General features: G+C 37.5%; 1 protein-coding gene across 1 annotated transcript in view; it reads right to left on the reverse strand.

The window, feature by feature from the left end:
* dock10 (dedicator of cytokinesis 10) overlaps positions 1-15759 on the reverse strand; it is a 407603-nt gene extending 391844 nt beyond the window's left edge. The window contains exon 1 of the mRNA XM_039756196.1: positions 15242-15759. Within this exon, the coding sequence (XP_039612130.1) occupies positions 15242-15352 (111 nt within the window). The 5' untranslated portion in view covers positions 15353-15759. The remainder of the gene's footprint in view (positions 1-15241) is intronic.
* Between the last annotated feature and the right edge of the window lie 7351 nt (positions 15760-23110).

The raw sequence follows: 23110 nt of genomic DNA on the forward strand, positions 1-23110 counted from the left end.
AAGTCTACATGCTAGTGGTGAAGAAAAGGCAATTATAGTTTGTTTGTCCTTCTCCACTTTAAGCCATTCTAGGAGTACACCAAACACACCTGTTAATGGATTAGGAAGGATTGTGAAACCAAAGATTTAGGTCCAGAATTATGTCAATTTGGTGCACGCTCAAAACATATGGGCCAGTGAGGCAGGAGCTCGATTTCCACATTCACAGGTTGGAAACATTTTGGACGATTTTAAACAAGGGAGATGTGCTCAATAAAAGATGTTAAGTTGAATAATTGCATGCTTTGCGCATATGGAGCGCAAATGAATTCTGTGCATGACTGCCTTCCACTCGTTTTCTAAAATGTTGAGTAAAAGATCCTTTTCTCACTGTACTCTGGGATCTTTGAAAGGAAGAGATTTTAAAATGTTTTTATATATTATAGAAATGCTGTTGGAATCCTCAAGACTGATCATTATTTGTTCTGGAATAGAAATAGGTGAGAGGTGAGGAAAATTGGGCAGATTTTGTTTAATAAAGTTTCTAATTTGAAAATAGTGGAAAAATTGTGTTGATGGGAAGCTAAATTTGGGAGTTTAATTGTTTGTAGGATGCAACAACATTATCTATGTACAAATCTCAAAGTGATTTAATCCTGTATGTTTTCCAAACATTAAAAACTGCAAGTTTCAGTGGATGAAAAAAGGTGATTATCATGTAGAGGTGTCACAGATAAAAGCTCCTCTACATTAGTTCCACATTTTGCGAGAATGAAGGACAATCTGGTTGTTAGTATATTGATGATAATTTGTATTTACTGGGGCACAAAGCTCTTGTGTACCAAACCTGTGTGTTCATCTATGTATATCAATGTCCAGGTTTTTATAGCCTGTATATTTTTGCCTCCCAAAAATAAAACTGAAAGTTAGATAAAGCCATGCCACCTTCTGCTTTAAGTTGTAGGGTCGCCCTTTGGATGCATGGATGTTTTGAATTCCAAATAAATGAAGTTATGATTGAATCAATCAGTCAGTCATTATCCAACCTGCTATATCCTAACACAGGGGTCTGCTGGAGTCAATCCCAGCCAACACAGGGCGCAAGGCAGAAACAAATCTCGGGCAGGGCGCCAGCCCACCGCAGGACACAATTTAGGATCACCAAGGCACCTAACCCGCATGTCTGTGGACTGTGTGAGGAAACCGGAGCACCCACAGGAAACCCACGCAGACACGGGGGGAACATGCAAACTCCAAGCAGGGAGGACCTGGGAAGTGAACTGCAGCAGTGATGATACCATTGTGCCACCGTGCCGCCCTGATCGAATCTAATTTCTTAAATAATGATGATTTGCTAATGTATATGGGGATGATTTCAAATAGAAAAAGAAGCTTCAGAAGGATATTCATCTTGACAGTGTTAATTCTCCCTGCTAAAGTGAAATGGAGGGTAGACCATCTGCATGTTTTTCTATGCAGACAGCAAAATTTTGTTGAAAGTGTGTTGTTTTCTTGTGATATTTACCCCTAAAATGGTGCTTTTTCAAGCATTAGTTGTACAAGGAACCACACATTCTAGTGAAGAACCATTATTTTTAAGGGTGTACTTGCATGTTTCAAGCTTGTCTTGAAAATGCATCTACTCAGGATATACTTTCTTGTCTTCAACAGGCACAAATTCAAAGCAAAGTGTGTTGATGGGTGTAGATATTACTTAAGCAAAGAAAACACTTTTATTCATGAGCATGATTTATTGCCCTGTAAATGGCATTACCAAATTCAGAGACACTTCATATAAGCACAACACATTAAGCACAACACATTAACACAGGCAAATGACCATGCATTATGTAAAACTATTTAATGCACTATCTGCTTAGAAGTAAAATAAAAATATGGCATATGGAATATACACAAAAAGGATATAAAATACTAAAAAGCTGCACCTTCCACACATAACACACATTTTAAACAAATGAGACTGCACTAAAAAAATAACAATTGGAATGAAATCAAAAAGAAACTACATTCATCTTGGGGGAAAAAAGGCATGCATGGAGATGAACAGGTTCAAAAACTTTTCAGATGAACAGCTGTGGGTGGCTAGGCAAAGTCACCAGACTATGAAAAAAATGAAACAACTCTCTGAGGAACCCTAAAGATGTCTAAAGATCAGCAAGAAATACAGTTTTCTGTAATAAATACACACATAACTTGCTTGGTTAGAGCTACAGTCTATCATTTACTTTACAAGCCTGAAGAATCAGATGGAATTGTTACCTCATAATGATTGGACACTGATTTCATGCCTAGTTACATTGTTTTCTTTGTGGATTTGGAATGTTTCCTCCATTCTTGCGTGGATTTACTAGTGATTCCAGTTTGCTCAGTTGCTAGTTTATGTGGCTGAATTTCTGTTTCCTATGATCGACTTGGGCAGTCCATCTGGTTTTCTCATTGAAATTCTGGACCTGTGGTATTTTCAGTTCCACTAGGAAATGATTACTTTATCAAGGCTCCCTATTAATGTTTTGAGCCAACCTATATAGCCTCTAAAGAATGATGTATAAAAACTGACTGAACTGAATGATGCTTGCTCACTGAACAATCAGCAATCTTGACCCTTTACCCGAACTAAACTACTAGAATCTAAATCAAAACTGCACTGTGCCTGGGCCTATTTGTTGAAGTTAGAAGGAAAATGCATTTACATATAGCAATGAAACATTTAAAGACCACAAATGTGTGCAAAGAGGACAAGTAGAAGAAACCCCTTCTGCAATGCTCAGTTCATCTGATTTATAGTAATCTGCTCCATTTATTATAAGGCTAGCATTTCACCATTTCCCTCTTTCATTGATACTTTAGCACAAAGTTATGTTTGGTAGTTTGGCAATGGCCTGTTGTGGCATTTGCTTGATTTAGGTAGCACTTAGTTATTTTCTTTTCTTTTCATGATGGTTCTCTTAATTGTCTACTAGCAAACTTGTGTTGATTTTCTCAAATTCGCCTGTCTATTGCTTGATACATCACATGACATGACACGCCAGTGTTTCACTGTTTCATTTAACCTAAAATGCACAAAACTTTTTTTTGTGAAAATTAAATATATTTTTGTGGCTGACTTTGTGGATGTCTGTTGAGGGGACCCTTTGGGATGGGACAGCCCCCCTGTCTCACTGGGTCTGCGGGTGTGTTCAATATACCAGTGATATTATTTATTCATACTGTATACATAAAAAATATATAAAAAAGAAGATGCTATGGATAATCACTTTCTGATTAGGCCATTGTGACAACTGAGACAATTAAAGGAATTTAGACATTTAGATTCCCCACAAATGAATGAAGAGAGACATAAAATTGAAAAAGTGTGTATGCATAGGATAGTCAATGTCCTATTGAGATATTGTACTAAGTTGCACAAACAGGATATTTCATTCCCATGCATGATTATAACTTTCTATATTTCCAAAGTGATACCATGGTTAGTGCTGCTGCACTAATGGCTATAAATCTCATGTCTACATACGGAGCCTAGGGAGTTTGCATTTCCCCTTATGTCTCCATAATTCCACATCCCAAACTGTGTGTATGTTAGATTAATGTGCCCCCATGTGGTTTGTGTAAGAAAGTGGACCTTGCAATGGAATGCACAGGGTTGTTTCCTACCTTGCAACTAGTGCTTTTAGAATAGGCTTTGGCCCACTGTAACTGTATGTACTGTACTTCCCAATTCTAGTGTTTTCATCCTCGAGTATGGATGTCTTGCACTGCAAAACAGAATTTGTTTCACATGAAAACATAAATTGTGGCGGTACATCTCTCTGAAAAAACTAGCAATGCTCATGTTAATGTAAAATTTTATTTCTCATTAATCATACTCTCTTGCCAGATTCCACAAACAAAAAGTTATACTAACTTTCCTTAGAAACTCTTGCTGTCACAAAGCCATAATAGCTGCAGATAAAATTTCCATGCGATAATTTGTAAGATGCTTTTGTTGTGTCACTGCAAATAACCACAAACCATAACAACTTCTTCAAATAAAGGAAGCCATGTTGGAACAGCCAGAAATAAGGATGGAACAGATAAAAACGAAAGAAAAACTGTCAGTGTTACAGGGTGCTGGCCATTTTATAGTTGCTGCAAAATTGTGCTCCTTGATCTTTGCTTATGTAAACAAGTGAAAAAGGAGTTTTAGTAATACAATGCACACATGCCTTAAACTCCACAAAAAAGCAATATTACATTAAAAAGATGTTTCAGGTGAAGGTTGAATTCTGTTTTGTTAAGTTTGACTTGACTGTAAGGAATGTTATTTTCTTCACATAAAATTTAAAAAAAAGATGTCACCTGCCAACTTTTTTTTTTAAATAAATGGATATCATCATAATCTACTCAAATATATAATCAAATTAAAGTCTGCCATTACACAAATGAACTGGTGGAACCAACCAAATATTAGGAAATATTGTTACAATTAGTGTGTATTTACCAGACATGTCTACATGAGGGGACTTAAAAATTCCTGATATATTACAATTGCTTACATACTGTACATATGACTAGTTTTGCAATTGGACCAAAGAGACATTGACTAACTTGGCAAAGTTAATACAGTAAGTTGGAGGCTTACATGTCAGTCTGATTTATTTTGATTATCTATTCTTTGTTCAAGTCATACACTGATGAGATCATCTACTGTGTCATTATTTACTATGACTTTACTAATGGCATGGTTGTTTTGTGCTACACTGAATGTGACATGGCAGCTCTCTTTATATATTCAAACAATATGTTTACAGTTTGCCTAATGTTCAATAAAAATCAAAAAAACGTGCTTCTTCAGCAACTTTTCTGGATGTAGGTCTTGTTTTTGAGTTTTCTTTGCTTCGTAATTATGAATTCTGTTCCTGCCCTTCTATTTTGGTTATGAATGTCTGCTTGTCTGTGTATGACACCTCTAAATCTGTTTACTCTTTTATTGTTAACAATAATCTTGTCTTCTCAACTCTTTTTAAGTATGTTATCATATTAAATATTTCCTGTTATTGGAAAAATCTTAATAGACACAACACCATATGCTGCCAGCTATAGATATTAAGCTTTCCTCAGAAATCCGAGGACTGATGAAACAACATTTATGTTATGTGGAATGTCAAGTGAATTTTATTTTCTCCTTCATAACTAAAATTTTTTTTTTTTTTTCTGTCCTCCCAGCCATCTGACCTTATCACTGGACTCATCCTTAGAGTCTTGCATTATGGCACTGTATAAAAGGATGCTACTCTCCTATTTGATAATTATCTGTTTTTAAAATTATTTTGATTAATTTGCTTTTTCTTTCTTTGTTACATATACTTTAATATTATTGCCTAATCTTATTTGTTTCTCTTTCCTTGTAAGTTTCTCTTTGATATCTTGCAAAGTACTTTGAACAATGCTGTTTGTATGAAAATGTGCTTATATAAATAAATATTATCTAATGGTTTAATTTCTGATTGAACAATTTAGCATTTCAGTAAAATTTCAGTATATTTAAATAGCAAAATTACTTAGTTCCCAATTAATTTCATTCTGTTTCTAGGTTTATTATTAATTCATTTGATTGACACCCTTATCTAAGAGGACTTCCAAATTCAGGATAAATGACAGCAGTTTAACAGACATCTAAGTACAGGATATATGACGGTGGTTTACAGATATGTTTTATAGTTGGAGCACTGATACGTTAACTAACTTTCTCAGTATCGCATGCAGAAATCGAACAAACATCTTTAATGTTTGAAGTCCAGTGGGCCCTCAGCCACCACATCACAGTCTGTGCATTTACTTGAATAGAAACCTGACTTCAAAATGATGGTTTACACAGCATTTTAGAACAGAGAAATAGGGTTATTGGCCTCTGAGAAACCTGACTAAGAGTGACAGATTTTGCCACATATAATCTGATTATGTGGCCATGTAAACCCATGACTGCGTTACTATTAATCCGATTACGCTAAGAAATAAAATGTGCCAAAATCTGTAATCATTTTCTCCAAAAGAGACAAATAACAGGGAAATAAAGGGACCAAATGGATTTAAGCAAAAAAAGTAGTCAAAAGAGAGAAAGGGGTTGTTGTTTGTTGTTGTTTATCAAAAAAGAGACCAAACACCAAAATAAAAACGTCAAGCAAAATGCATATTCGGACATCTATTCTAAAGTCATACCCACAACATTGCACTAAAACTTTGTTTTAAAGACACCTTTTTAGCTTTTGCTACATTAGGTCTTTCCTTTAAAACAGTGACAAATATCAGATATTTTCTCCTTCTTTTTCTTCTTTACTTTCTTGGACTTACGGCAACTTACACCTAATTAAAATATCCATGTTTGCCTCCCATTGCACTGGAGCATGAAGCAGAAATAACAGATACTTCTTTTGCAATAATATTAGGCCGTTTATTAACAAATTATGCAGTTATGAGGCGGATATGCTGGTACTTAAAACATTGCAAAGCAATGCTGTCAGTTTTGTCTAATTAAAAAAAAAAACAATACATTTTCAATTATTATATTTAATCTAAAATATGTAACAATAAATGTCTTCTTTCCAGGTGCACAGTCAATAGGCTGATGTTATTCTCTTTTTTTATTTACCTACAGTATCATTTTACTTTAAACATTTCTCAAATTAATCTTCAAACAAATAATTACTTTCATCAAGGTTTTTTTGTTTCAATTTTTTTGCTGTTTATGATCGACAACTTTAATAAATACTCTACCATTAGAAAGACATACCAACAGCCCTATGCTACAGAGTGAACACAGGGGCAACTTAGCTACAATGGCTTTTATTTTAATAACTAGTTGAGTTTAAAGTTGTATCTTTTCTAACAAGGTGTTTGAAGACACCTTAGTTGTGTGGTATAGGTAGTATTCTAACTGATCCAGATGTATGTATAATGTGCATCCTGAAGAAATGCAAGTGATCAGAAGCAGATACTGTATTTCACTTTAATACAATAAATAATTCATCCATCATGACAAACAATGCACTACAGAGATAAATGAAATAAGTTATCAGAGAAATGAAAACTTGTATAAAAATTAAGATGCATTGACAACAGATATGACAAGGCTTAAAAATAACAGATGTTTCAGAAATTGCAGTGTGACGTTGACTGTCCCCAGCAATGAACGTTGTTTCAATTGACCGATTCTGTTTTCTCTACATCCAAACCATATATAAACATTACAAGCAGAATCAGCAATTCATTTATTTACTCACTCCCTGTGGACAAAATCTAAAAAAATATTTTTAAAGGTAATGTTCATCTCATACATGGAAATAAGTAGAGTTCATAAAAACATACACGGTCACAGTTACATTGTCGTTTGGATAGGAAATGCCAACATATCTGTGGATGCAGAATGTGCCCCCTGAGACTTCCCGTTATATTCAGGACCCTTCTACTGATACAACATTAAAAACAAAAGGCTACATACCATGTCTTTTTTTCCTTCTTCTCTTGGATGTATTTTTTTAAATTCTATAGTAAGAATCAAGTATACTAGGACCCAATAAATTGAACTTATGTCTCTGGGTATCAATGAAATACAAGGCAATTACTGTTCACTTCATTATATTGGATCTGCTTATGATATTATGGTAAAAGATATCGTCTCTGAAGCAGATGTTCTAATATTATACATTATAATTATTTTAAAATAAAATATTAATCTGCAACTTTAGTCAGAAGTATATTCTTAACATCTGCATAAAATTTAGAAACCTGTTTGATCCAATTCAGCATTGCAAAGCCTATTCTGGCAGTATTGTGAGCAAGTTTGTAATCAACCATGAATGTGATGCCAAAGACAAAGTCAGGACATATTCATACATACAGTCACACAGAGCTAATTAAGAGCTGCCAATTAACAGAATTCGAGCATCTTTGAGCACGACTGAAAACATCTTTAGGACATGTGAGTAAAGCCACAGTAATTCACACAAATGCAGGGAGAACATACAAGCTCCACACAGACACTGAAATGTGAACCCATGATGCACAAAGGCCATTCCCATAAACAACAGTACTGAATTCTTGTGCGCTTTCCAAAGTGACTTGTGCTAGTGCTGACTGTGGAATGTTCATTGACTGAATGAACTGATACACTGATGCAGTGATAGCCAAGTTCAGAGTGAGATTCTATTAATAAACCCCAGTTTTAAATGACAGGAAACAGCAGCAGTAGCAGTCATGATGCAACATATTTTAACTGACAATATGCAAAACATAATAATATAAAGAAAATTGCACTAACCAGCATAAGTTATTAATGCAGTGAAATATTAAACAATGACAAGTTTTCAATAAGAAAGTCATAAATAGATCAGATCACAGTCAGCAGGCAGTATCAAAATTGCTGTTCTTTTTGTTAAGGAGACAACATTCAATTATCTTCTGCAGGCGACAAAGGGCTTTGTGACTATGACATTTAAAACTGGTCATTTATGCTATTTTTAAAGTTTCTTAAAAGAAGTATTCTCTCAGTGTAATTTTTGCATCTTCAGTAATGGGGGAAATATTTAATTACTTCTACTTTATATTGAAGCAATATAAAAATTGATTTTACAGTAAATAATCCACCACGCTCCATTTTTCTAGATTTCAATAGCCCCAGAGCACCTGCATTTTACTAAATATGATCAGTATATTGGCAAATCTTTTCTCTGACACTGAAATTTTCTAAATGATTCAGACTTAAAATGACAAATGAAGATTAGCTCCACTAGACAACAATTGTGGGTGCTATCAGACTACTGAAATTGAAGATTGATATTAACTAAGGGACTAGAAAAAATTAGCCCACATACGGCCCATTATATAACAAATATTTCCACAATCCTTTGAATTCTTTTGAATTTGGCAAAGACATGGAGTTGTGCACTTACACTGTCCAGAAGCAAAGCTTACCATTGCATTTTCAGCTGGAATTTGAGGGATAACCTGATCCCCAAAAGACTAGTCATACTAGCCCCAACATCTCTAGATGTCCATAACTAGTTACAGTAGAAGGACAGCTTGTGGTATTATTTTATGACAGGGTATTTAATCTTGGGCCCACTAGCACAATCCCCACGTTAGTATTTCTAGTCACCCTGAGTAGCTCAGGCCCAAAATGCAAGTGAAAATTTTTAGAGCAACCTCAGGCTGAACTTTGTTCCTGCCAATCACCTATATTCCCAACCACTCTGCAGTTCATCTCCACAGCTATTTCCTGGCAATGCAAACTGGATGGAATCCAGCCTGTATTGGACGGCATCTGTCCCCAACTGTATAATTTTGTAGATGGAAAATATAACGTTAGCTGAACTCCCCTCCAGGATTACATTGGCTTTTTACATTATCAAGCAGCAATGATGCAACTCCATAGCTATCCTTAGGGTTCAAAACATGTCTGGTATTTGCTGGCCATAATTAGATTATGAATATGAATATAGATTTCATATAGAAATTTAAAGGAAATGTTCTAAAGTGAGAAGCACGGTGTAACCACAGTTCTTGGTTAAGCAGACTCACATCTGGAGTTTACATGTTCTGTCTTGTGTGTTTGTCAGTCTTCTGGCAGACTTTGTTTTCTTTTATTTTTTTTCTCAGTATTTGAAAAACATGCTGCCCAAATGAAGAGCATCTATAAAGAATCCTGGTGTGAGTGTGCAAGTCCTTGGATGGGCTGGCATCCCTTCCAGTATACGTTCCTGCAGAAACTACTACTTCAGGGTGTGTTTCTGGCTTTCAGCAATCCTAGTGGAACTTTACAGATGGAAATAAAAACACAGTCTTAATACTTAGCCCCATTCCTAAAGATTACTGAGCCAGTAAATGCTTTGTTTAAAACATAAATTAAATAATTAAGAAAGCAGATGAACAACATTAAGCTTATGAGTTATATAAAAAAAAAAGAAATCAGGGAAGGCTTAACTCTCCAGCTACTAGCAAAGGGAGGGTAGAAGGACTAGTGGTGGCACTGCAGACTGAACACCAGTGCCTGTATTTACAGGATATAACAGATGTGCTGTTCACACGATTGTCGTCCTTTAATGAAAAAGCTATTGAAAATCTTAAACAAAGTCACCAATTTGGTTCTCTCAATGAAGCACTTGCATTTCTTACTTATCTATTCAAATCAGTGGTTCTCTATCAAGAACAAAACATTTCAGTGTTGCACGTCAAATGCATCTAATTGTTAACTGTGACTGGGCTGACTACTCGCTCTCATTACTGAAGAGGTGATAAGAAATTTCTGATTCCTGCTTCTGACCTTACGTAGATGAGTGAAAAAAATACACTGCCGCATAGGTGTGGTCAGGAAGGAGATACCAAAACAAAGTGTAGTCGTGGGAAATATGGGTCATTTATTATTTTATATTATTGATAATAAACTAATATCTGTACTCAGAACTGTCAGAATATTAATTTTAATCAGTATGAGACAGTCAGGGCATGGTTCATTTTCATTAGGATAACTTTATTCTTTAAAGCCTCAGTCAGACACTATTCTTAGAAGCTAGACAATGTAATGTGTGCAATCTGCAGTGAAATGGAGATTGCTACATGTTTTTCTCTCCAGATGTGACCACTTATGATAAGTGTTATCAGCTCCTTTAACACCACTTCAAATCTGAATTGGGGTGTCTGCTGACAGACATCTTTTTACTGTGTGCAAAAGACCTCAACAGAAGAGCCAAGACGATTTACAAAGCATGTCACTCTCACCCAGTTCTACCATTTAACCTTCTAAACGAGAGTAATGCCTTGACATTTTGTACACTCTTAAAATTATGAGATGGAAAACCATCACATATTTTTAAAAAATCATATTAAACAATTTTAATATACAATGAAGAAGAAAAACCACAAATGGCTGCTTCTTGAAGTACTCATCACATATTCTAGTACTTTTTATTATTTGGGTAAAAAAAAGAAAAAACACAACACATAGCAATAACACACCTGCACCATGAAAAACCAGAACCGGGTCAGCTTAATGAAAGAATGCTATACACAATGGTGACTAAAAAGATGTGATGTTTAAATTAAAATGCATTATGCTGAGGTACTCAAACTGCAATAATAATAATTTTTTACATTTACATAGCGCTTTTCTCACTGCTCAAAAGAGCTTCAGTGAGTGGGAAGACGCTTCAACCAACACTTATGTGTAGCATCCACCTGGCTGATGTGATGGCAGCCATTTGTGCTCCAGTACTCTCACCACATATTAGCTATTAGTTGGTGAAGTGGCGAGAGAGAGAGAGGTGGCCGAGTAGAGACAGGGGATGATTAGGGGGCCAGAATGACTATGTGTGGGCAATTTATCATGTCTGTTAGGTTAACTGGCAACCGATTGAATGTAAGTGTGTGTTTGTGTATGTGATTATACCCTTCAATGTTCTACAAGATCCTGAAATTCATAAGCAGGTAAAAAAATTGCTGGAAAGATGGATTGCAGAAAAGACAAGAAATTCTTGAGGTAATAACTCACAAGAGTACTTTAAGTCATTGTATAAACTGATAACATCAAATTAAAATCTATGCAGAACATGGAAAAATACACAATAAAGATTACAACTCCAAGAAACCTGCACTTGATAATTTCAGCCCAAGACCAGTAGTGACTAGATATTTTTTAAGGTCATTAATTATAACTGGATTTACAAAATACTTTAAACACTTATTGTAGGTGCAGGCTTAGGTAGGCTACTTTTTAATTTTCACATAATTTATATTCTTAATTTTGCTTACCAGGAATGGAGGAACATTTTCAAATTGTATAAATATGATTATTCAGGTGGGTCAGTACTATTTATGGCTCTGAATTTTGAAGACCTAAGATTTATGATCTGCTTAGTATGGACAGAACAACATACAAGTTGTGGAACTTGACCCGGACACAGACAGACGGACATCGTTGTTTACCCAACACACGTTTATTTATAATATTTACAAGTTCAGTGCACGTCCTCAGTGCCTCCAGCACCGATCCCCCAAAGTCCAGGCCTCACAGTCCAAATGCCTTTCTCCTGGCCGCCTTCAGTCCTATCTCCGGCTCCGTCCTTCTTTCACCCGACTTCCGCTGCTGAATGAAGGGAGGCGGCCCCTTATATAGGAACCCGGATGGGCTCCAGCTGCTTCCCGGCAATCTCCTGCGGACACACCCCTATGTGGCGGAAGTGCCGGCTGTGCACCCAGAAGCCCTTCGGGTGTCCCTGCTCCTCTTCCACCCAGCACTTCCTAGTGTGGCGGAAGTGCTGAGGTCCAGGGTTGTTCAGGCACCGGGGCGTCGCCTGGCGGTGGCCACGGGTCCCTTACAGGGTTGGGCTTCCAAGCCTTCTACCCGTGGCCCCCAACACAACCAGAGCGGTCGCCCCTACGCGGTCTGGAGGAGGTACAAGCCCTCCTCCGGTCCTCCTGGGCGTCCCAGCTGGGCTCCACCCCCAGCCGCATGCGACAGAGTATATACAGTATATCAAACCCACTTAATCTACTTCAGGGTCATGGCGTGCCTCTGCCTATCCCAGCTGCATAAGATGCAGAATAATCCTGAAATACTGTCAACAAGAAGACGCACTCTCATAATGCCCTCCATGCAGAATGATACCAGGGAGAACAGCCATAATCTAAAAATATCAGTCATTTTCTAACCTGCTTAGTCCAGAATAGGGTCTTAGGGGGTGCTGGAGCTTATCCCAGCTAGCACAGAGCACAAGGCAGGAACAAACCCTGGACAGGGCACCAACACACATAAACATCGCAACCACACACTAAGGCCAATTTAGTATTGCCAATCCACCTAACCTGCATGTCTTTGGGTGGGGGCAAATAAATTTGCAGAGACTCAAAACAGCAATTGAAACATAATGAAGAAATAACCTGTCTGAGCCTATTATAGAACCCCGTCTGTCCAGTGAGGTATCTCCTCTATTTGTATACATCATAGGTAGCACAGAGCTCTTTCTTTCACCTCATTTGTCTTTCACTCTGACCTCTCTTCTAGTGCGAATCAGGCTGGACCCCTCCTTGGGTCTAGTTCAGAAATCACTTCTGTGGTCAAGAATGTTATTTATATGTGGTGGGTGATCTCCTCAGTGCTCTCTCCGGCATATACTTTGTGGTATATTTGCACATAAGATCTCCTATTCATAAGTAACTCTGGTAGTTTCCATGCTGCCTGACTTACATTATATACAACTTAGCCTTGGGCATTCTCTACAGAAACCTGATGCTAACACTTACTGGTCCAATGGACTACTATGAGAGAAGTCTTGGACTCCTGAAACGTCAGCGCTGATAAAGTGGGAATAGAAAATAGACCAGCTGATGATAATAACATGTAAAACGTGATATTCTTCAACTGGAGTCAGACATGTAATGGTGAAAAGATTTGGATCCTATTTTTTGCTTTTGAAAAGATGTAGAGAGATTATTCTTGTTTCTAAAGCAGGTTGTGCTTTATACATGGATTTCATGAATGGTGAAATCTCTGCAAGGTCAAGTAAAATCTTGGCTTAAAAAAAATGTAAGAATCTTTAAAAATTGCATTAGTGTGGTCAGTTGAAATGTTAGGTAAAATATTTTAAGTTTAAACCTATACATGGAATATGAGATATCAGGAATATTTAGTGTCAGTGTTGGAATGAGAATCTTATTATTTCTAATATAAAAAATAAGTATTAAAAGTGTTTCAAATTTACACAGTAGAAAAAAAAACAAAATTGATATTTCCAATGGGCAGATGGTGAAAAGTGAAACTGCCAATAATACCTTAACATAAATGTAAACTGCACAGTACAATGGTCATCATATAAACTTGTAATTATTTCATATGCACCAGATGTAATGATGATTGTTGATGAATTGATGTTGGATTATTGTCTAAACAGCACCATACTTAAGAGTCTCAATAGAGATGGACTGACCCAATTACCTGGTAGTAACATACATTAATATAACATAGAAATCTACTTAATTCAGTTTGGGGACATGGGGGGGAAATCACTGCCCACCAGGAAAGCAGTACTGTATGTGCAACCAAGAGCCAGTCTGGACACTTCATTTTGGGCCATAATCCTGCACATATTCCCAAACCCAGGTTCAGTTGTCTGGTAAAACAAAGCAAAATGTCTAGTATTTTGGAAAAGCCCCAAAGTTGAATTCACATGCTGTGAACGTATGGTGGATGGACAGCTAGTACTCCATTAAGCCTATAATGAATGTAGTGAAATAAATCTCCTGTCAGAGTCAACTGTTTCTCTGATGATAACTATGTGTATACTAAAGACGATCAAATGATTCAGGGCACTTTGCAAGTCTGCTTCTTTGTTTCCTTGGATCTCTACCACTTTTTCTTTAGATTAGAAGTTCAGACCCCAAATTGATGCTAAGTAGCACATTGTATAGTTACTTTCCTGTGTTCTGTTATTTTTGTGAATATGTACAAAATTAAATGCGTTGCATTAAATGGTTAAACATATGTATACAAACCCTCACTGAGATGGCTCCAATTTTATTTAAATTATTTCTGAGGCAGGCTGGCCGGTAGTTCCCCGTGGAAATTACAGATACATCAAAGGGATTACGATCAGTACATTTCGCTGGGCTGTGGTGGTAAAAATCTAAAATTCCAAACAAGGAATGGTGAAAAAATCGCGTCAGCGCAATCTATTTAAAACGGTAATTTTAAAATAACTAACATCAGCTGTCCAATTGGTAAAAAGAAATTCACCAGTGGTGAGCTGGAAAAAAGTGTAAAAAAAATCACCCCCTGGTTTCCATTTCTTGACATTAGTGCAAAGACCCCTTTTTCATTGATAATTTAAAACACTCACGTTTTGCTGTGTCTTGAGTTTAGCATTTAAATAAGATGAAGATGGGGGATGTTAGCTGTCAGCTGCCTTAAAGGGGCATATCATATTTAAAGCACGGGACAAAACGTATCCGCCATCCGATCGCCGCGGAATCGGCGCCTTTTCTTTACGCCTATGGGAACAATTCAAGGCCCAAGTGTGACGTGAACAATTTCAGCAACTTCAATTTTAAATAAACTCGTAACTCTGCCTTGTGATTATTTCGTCACTCAGCTCGTAAAATTCCTTCATCTGCGCTTGACCGCACACCTAGACTGCACTTGGCGAGAATGAATGATGCCAATCATTAAAGACAGCGGAGCGCTTAGTGCTAACTGCATGCGCGATATCGCGCGACTCACCGTGAGAAGCGCCGTCTGTTTGACAACCTGAGACGCGTTCTGCCTGATCTCCGCCGCGCTTCCTGGCTTCAGCAAGTTCTTGGTGAACCTCCGTGTCGACTCCGCTGCCATTTGTCCACTGCCACTTCACACCAGCCGGTGACAAACCAAATCCGTTACGGCTACCTCCTGCGCAGAGCACTAGTGTCTTCTTCGCACAGCCCCTAAGCTTCGCTGCGCGAGCTTCTTCTAGCCGCGGGTCCAGCGCGCGGCTGTCAGGAAACGGAACTAATGCATCGGTTGCCCGTCTCCCTCTATTTCTTTTGCGTACTCTCACTTTCTGTCTTGATGCCTTAATCAGCCTGGATGGAAGTGAGGTTCTTTTTTAGCGTAATACGAAAATAATACTGCAGTGTCTGTGTTTCCAAACTTAGAAACATTAAGAGCGTTTTTGCCAAGGACTGCGTCTGTCCACAAAGACGCTAGCAAGCTACAGAGCGTTGCCAGCAGCACGCCTTTTCATGCCTACAGTCACTTTACTAACATTGAATATGCATGTGATCGGGGTCGGCCACGTTCAAAAAAAATGATGCACAATCGCTTTAGACTTGACCAAAATATGCATGTGGCCGAGATGCTTGTAGGCTTAGAAACGAGCGCGATTTGCGCGCTCTGGCGCCACCAGGTGTCTCTTTGGTATCAGTCTGACTGTTCTTGAAGCATGTTAGGAAATCTCCTCGATTTTGTTAAACGGTCCCTTTCGCAATAAATCGGTTCTAAGACAGTGCATGAATTTTCAAGCTACATAACGTAAAATGAAAAGATAATAGACTTCTTTATCTGTTGATTCACCCACCTGGCCTACTTCCTAGACATGAGCTAATTTAGTGGTCATGCCTTCTATAAGGAATGGCATGGTGGCGTGATTGTTGAAAATGCTGTCAAAATATAGTTTCCGGCCAAGGCACGGTCAGTCCCATGAGTCCTGTGGACTCTTGCTTGGTTTCTTGCGAGTTTAAGCATGTCCCGCAATGTGATGGCCTCAGTCCAAGAATGGTTGCTGCCCTACGTGCAATACAATCAATATTTAATCCAGCTTTCTTTAGGCGATGGATGAGATGACATGGGATTAGGAAATCAATAAGAACATATATGTACGCATATACACACAAGTCTAATTAAATTAAGACGCATTCTTACTGCATTCAGTGCCTGTCCATTTAGGTTTAGTAGACAGTTGTATTTTCACATATGTATTGAGGATTTTCCTGAATATCAATTGAGGTAAATTAAGATCCGTTATTATACCATTCACTGTCTGTCCACTTAAGTTAAGTAGACAGTACTTTTCACTTATTTATGGAGGATTCACTTAAAGATAAATTCGCCTAAGTTTTTTTGGCAACATATGTTCAGATAGTACTGCCAAATATTTACTAAAAAAAAAGTAAAGCAAGTCCTCCTAGGACTGTGATCTTCATGTGGTGGGATGCTTGTGTGCGCCTCAAAAATCCTTATAGCTGTGTTGTCTGTAGATGTGTAATCCTGATAGGCTTTAATATAGGAAATTGGTCTAGGGGAGGAGCCAGACAAACAACAATCCAGACACTGAACACTGCTGTAAGCCTTGCCTGGAAGAGGGATATCATGACCCACCGTACATCAGGCAACATGAGTCCAATTAGAGTCAGCACCAAAAAAGTTGTGTGGAACCACCTTCGGATGAGGGTCAGATACAGTAAAAATCCGGTGACTGGTAAGAGTTGGACAGACCCTGGCATTTTAGATTTTTGCAATTGGAAACTGGTTCTTGGGATGTACAAAGGTAAAATGGCGAGTAATGAGCTAGAACTCTTGAAGTACGTTAAAATAACTGGCTAGAACTAGTTGGAGTCACCTCTAGAGAATTTTATCTTGAGCCAAATGATAATCTCTCTCTCATACTCTGGAACTGCCCCATATGTGACAGTCTTAATAAGTGTGGGGATATGCACAAGCCCCCAGTTGAGTGTTGTTCACTTGGATTGTTTTCCAGTGGATGAGATAGTCACCTGACTGTTACATTCATTTGCAAAAAGGAAAACTTTGATTGTTGTTGCAATGCCTGTATTAGACAGCTATTAAGATTAAATTGTTTTAGGCAACTTGAGTTCAGTGCTCAAAAGGGTCCCATCTACTGACTCTGTAGTGCTATTGGGAGAGATCAGCACTCACATGGACCTTGAGGGATGTGAGTGAGAGAAACAACCATCCTGATCTAAATTCAAATTCTATTCTCGTCTTGGATTGTCCAAATTAAACACCATGTTTGAAGACAAAAGTTGCTTATAAATGGTGATGAGCCAGTGACTGCATCAAGTCTGCAAAAAAAAAGTTAATCAGTGAAGTTTGCACCATTTACAAAAAAGACAAGTGTTTAGTCCCCATGTATACATGCTTTCTGTGCTAATTTCAATAGGATGCCGGTCATTTGGAGGTTACAGATTACTTTCCTACCACTTGTAGGCATCTTATTTAGTGATGTGTCATAGTCATTCTGGTAGTATGATGTCAACTTTGCCGATTATAATGTCATAATTGGTGACTGCAATCCCAAATATGTATTGGAGACATAAATAATAGTTGTCACATCATTCCATAGTGCTTGAAGTGTGCATATGCTGAGCCACATTTCCAGGAATCAAGATATTGTGAGTTTCACATTTTGCTATTGCAAAACTGTATATAAAAATCCATTCAAACCTAAATATTTTCCCAGCATTTTATCTCTATACCACAATGGTCCAGAGCTGCTTGCAGTTATTTGCCATTATTTTCTATTACACTATTCACATTTTGAGCATTTTAGCAAGGAGTTTAGAAAATTCCTGACTGCTGTAGTTTTCACGCAGTTCCAGTTGAACCACTCGTTCCACTGAAATCAGTGAATGAATAAAACACTGGTTAATACTGTAAATTTAAAACCAGCATTTTTGCAAAAAGTCGCTGTCAATTCCTGTTGGATAAGCAGTGAGTGAAACAGTGAAATCACTGAATCTAGGAAAAAGAAGGAAAAAAAAACAAAACGCTGGAGTCATCATGCACACATGCACTTCTTTCATCCATTGACAGAGATTAAGCATGTACAGGTGGTATATAGCTTGGAATCAAGAGTCAAGAACTGAATAAAAGTTATACTTTATACATTTAGTTTTAATCAGACTGAAGTTTAGCAAGTTTAGTTCACATGTTTTAACATATGCAGACTGATAGCATGGAATTAGCATTTCAGCCTTACAGGTCCAGGGTCTATATGGTATTGCATGTTGTCCTCGTGCATTCTGGTTTGATTGGTATCAATAAGTGTGCCTAACTGTAGATGATTACCTAATTTAACACTCATTACTAGAAATGTGTCAGGAATACAGTACTGTACTTTACAAAATATGTTTAGTCCTTCATGAGCTCTGAAATAAATAACATCCATTTCCTTTGTACACATCCATCTGAGCCCCTGTAGATTTACGGTATGAACACTAACAAATAACTACATTAAAATTATACAGATACTTCATTAATAGGGTTGTATTACTGGATTGCACGCAGTACACTCATCTGATTGCCTGTGCGACTGAACCCTTCAAAGGGGTGACATACCATCCAATCCATTTGCTTCTTAACATTCATCCAGCGCTGCTGCGATGATCACTAGCTCTCTGAGACCTTAAACAGGATGGATTAAATTTACACCTCAGCACCTGCAGGATGAAATGTACACCTGTAACATCTGTTCAGTTCTTGTCTCTTGATTGCTTAACCCCTTTCCCACTAGCGGACTGAAGGAGGCTCATGTACAATGTTTCACCAACCACAGCCAGCAATATCTATGAGAAATAAAGAAATACAATTTTTTAGTGGTTGGAATAAGCTTTCAATAATATAAAGACACTATCACATATCACTGTACTTACATGGGTATCAACAAGTGTGTCACCCAGGAATTTTTCAGCAGGCTACCCAAATTCTTCATAGAGAATCTAGAATTGTTCTTTAGACTCCCTTTCTGAAGATTAGGGAAAATCCAATGTCTGCACTCATTATGCTGATGACACATCCTTGATTGAAAGGAGTAAACGCACTAAAGCCATAAAAGATATTCTGTAGACACAACAATTACAATGCTAGAACACCTTACAACCAACAAAATGGTGGCAGGAAATGATTTTAGTCATATTTTTCCAGAAAAACGCTTTTTTGAAAAGACTAGGAAAATACCTGAAAGATGGCTGAAAACCACATTAAAATGCCCCAAAATTGAAAAATGCATGCAAAACACTATTTCAAATATGGGAAATGACAAAAAAAATGCTGGAAATTTGTAATGCTCAAGTGTGAATGGGTCATATGTGTCAATTTCACAAAATTGCCTGCAAAAATAAAACTCAGTTGTAGTGCCCATTGTTTCTAATGTGTTTACCTATTACCAGAGTACACTAGGCCTAAGGTCAGGCTTTGCAGACATGATCTGAAACTACATGTTCCAGATATGAGGAAAGACAGGTATTGACTTACCAAATGATCACCACATGGTAATCAGCAGACTCAGATGGAGTGTTTACTAGACAGATCTTGAAGACTCAAATGTGTAGTGAGGGTATACTGGGAAACTATCGCTGATATCTCTGTTCAGAAGGAGTTTGACTTCCCCTTTCTCCTGAATCTTGGGAGTAGTCCTAGATTCAGAGTCTGAATATGAATTCTGTTAAAAGTCCTTGGATAAAGGTGGATAAAGATGCAAGAAACTGGGACCAAGATATTATTAGTCTCTGTCATGGCATAGTATGTCATGGAAATTCTAGGATCTACTAATAACAGTAGACACTAGTTATAAGGGATACTGCCATGATGAGGAAAGAGACCTTACATCCAGTGTTAGCTGGTTTGTCTCCATGATTTGCCCGAGGGGTACCAGTAGGCCAAAAATGTGACTACTGTAGCAGTAGCCAAAATAAAGGCCCATGCGTGGATATGTTTGGTGAGACCAAGGAGGATCACTTTTTAATGAACTCATGCATCTCTGCTGTTTGCAAATTAAATCCTCTTTGGCTCTTTAGACTGTGATCTCTAGTATGAACTAAAAATGTTCACTGCTAAGTGTAATATAGTAGGAATGAGACTTATCACCTCCAAATCTGAGGTCATAGTTCTTTCTCACAAGAGATGTACAGCATATGACCCGCTGGGAGAAGGTCAAGGGTCAAAGCCATGACATGCTGAGGAGATAATATCTTTAGATTCTCATGTGAGCATCTGGGAGATTGAGAAAATTGCATAGAATAGGGATGGCTTGTCAATTCAGCTAAACATGTTAATACCACAACTATCACCAGCAAAATTGGAAAAAAGACAAATGTGAAAACAAATATTGCCAGTAAAATAAACTAATATTAAGTCATAAAACACCTATGCAATATAAATATACAATTTTTATATGTACACATAGACATTTATGTATACCCATTCATTGTGTGAAAAAACGTATCATTATTGTAAGAGCAATACAAGTTAAAAACATTTAAAAGAAGAAAATGAAAAAGCATAGTTACTAGCACTCTAAAGCCCTTGCTGGGGAACTGTGGCATTCTATGATTTAATCTACTGCCACCAAGGCACAGTTTCTGTCCCATCCCAAAACTCTAATAGTTAGATTTTTTATATGACTTTGTTTTTGCCCAAGTTGAGAGAAGCTGTAGGTTGCACAGGTTAATCTGGCTGAACTGCATTTCTTGTGCAAGCCACAGTAAACTACAAGTTTGTCTCTGCTTTGCTGGCTGTCTGTTGATTCACAGCCTTCTGTTGGCAGAGGTCCCTGTTGCGTGGTCTTGACTTCCAGATTGCCTGCTCCACATCTTTCACAGCACTGAGCTTGTCACTTCAGTTAGATACACCATCCTATTCTGTTTTTTTTTTATTTGTTGCCTAGTGGCCAACTGGGTTGCAGTACATAGCAGCAGCTGTTCTGTATAGCAGTGTCTGTTTCCAACTCTGTCAAATGCTCTATGATATACTGCAAGGTTAACCTAGGAGCGGAACTCCTCCGACTTCAGAACTCTAAAATGGAGGACAGACAAAGCTATAATTTCATACCTCTATCCTGTATCCATCAACTAAGGGGCAAGATTTTCATCTTAGTTTCAGATCTTGCTTAGGTGTTTCTGTTGAATTGTTAATGTAATAGATTTAAATTAGAGCTGGAAATCAATTGTTATGTAATTAATAATGATTAATAACATCTAACATTAAAACATAATTAGAAAATGGATATATAAATGTTGAAGTAAACACACACTGAATCACAAAATTAATGTAGAATCAACACAAAGGAATTTAAAATCAAAAATTAATGGCATAGTTTAAAGTTAAACAATGACCTAACACCTGAACTTTTAACAAAATACTACTTGAGCAAGTACAACCTAAATTTGAATGCCTTCCTAAAAGGCAAGTTTAAAAGAAGGCAATAAGAAATAAGAAAAGAAGAAACATTGGCATAGCATATCAGAGACAAACGTGTCAAAGTGAAAAACAACTGAAACGACTGTTGACTTTGAATGCACTGCTAAAAACTGAATTGAAAAAAAAATGCATCTCCTTAATAGGCATACATTAAAACTTTTGTTAAAACTCCACAAATAATATCCTCAATTGTTCATCACCATTAATGACTTGATAATTATACTCTACACAAGTGTTTTTCAACTGGTGCTCCATGGAAATAACAGTGTAGTGCCCCTGGGTCCAGGCCTGAAAGAGACATGGTCCTCAGATGATTCAAGACCTGTTTAAGGAGGACAGGACTACCTGGAGAAGTCAAAATAGAAGCAGGTAAATGATTGCCGCTTTTCAGACTTAGAACTTTAGCAGCCAGGAGTCGTGTCAGGGATCCATCTGCCTGGGTGCATGTTCGCCAAAGTCCAGTGGGCATACCAGTTGCCACTGAACCTGGGTCAGTGGAGTAAGGCAGCGAGAGGAGAGGAACGCCTGTATGAGTAAGCAAAGGGATGGAGCAGCTGGGATGTGCATGCAAAGTGCTCACTAAGTGCTGTGTCTGTGAACATCAATCTCTGAGCTGTTTTTTTTGACACCCCCTGTCCAGCCCCTTTGGACAGTTTAGCATGTCTAATGATTTTTTGGTTGGTGGAGTCGTGATATGCCTTGGAATTTTTTGGGTTATAAAAGTGTGACGCCACTGAAAAAACCTTTCTACTGGCACACTAAAAATGATGCCCATAGCTGCTATCTCACTCATAAACTGAAAATGAGCATTACTTGGATGGTTATTTTCCATTCTTCGCATAAATTAGCAAAGATACTTCAAACTGGAATAATGGGTATAGGGATAATCTTTACACTTCAGTTTGGTAGAATTTTGTCATTATATTAGGGCAGTCAGCACTGTAAACTACCTGGCAAAACAGCAAGTTAAATACAGAGGTAGTAACACTTATGTGATAGGACACTGATCCGATACAGAAACATGAATTGAAAAAAAAAAAAAAAATGAGCATAATTTTTACTATCACAACTTTTCTCTATTGCAACAGGACTGTCAAACTCTCCTCCCCACCCCCTTTCCTCCCACTCCCCTGGACCTATGTCAGTATGTATAAATCAAGAAAATGAACACCAGTGCTACATATTGATGATATATGGCGTATCGTTATGAACCACATAATATGAAATTTTGAATAAAAAATTTATTTCATAAAATTTTAAAAGGTAGTATATAAATATGGCACTGGATGTGTATGAAATTCTTTAGATACACACTTAAACTATTTGTATTATTGTTTAGTAATGTCCAGGGCCGGTAACAATATTTTGTAAACAGACCACATTATTTGCAAACAT

Source organism: Polypterus senegalus, chromosome 1 (assembly GCF_016835505.1).
Source record: "Polypterus senegalus isolate Bchr_013 chromosome 1, ASM1683550v1, whole genome shotgun sequence".
Taxonomy (NCBI): domain Eukaryota; kingdom Metazoa; phylum Chordata; class Cladistia; order Polypteriformes; family Polypteridae; genus Polypterus; species Polypterus senegalus.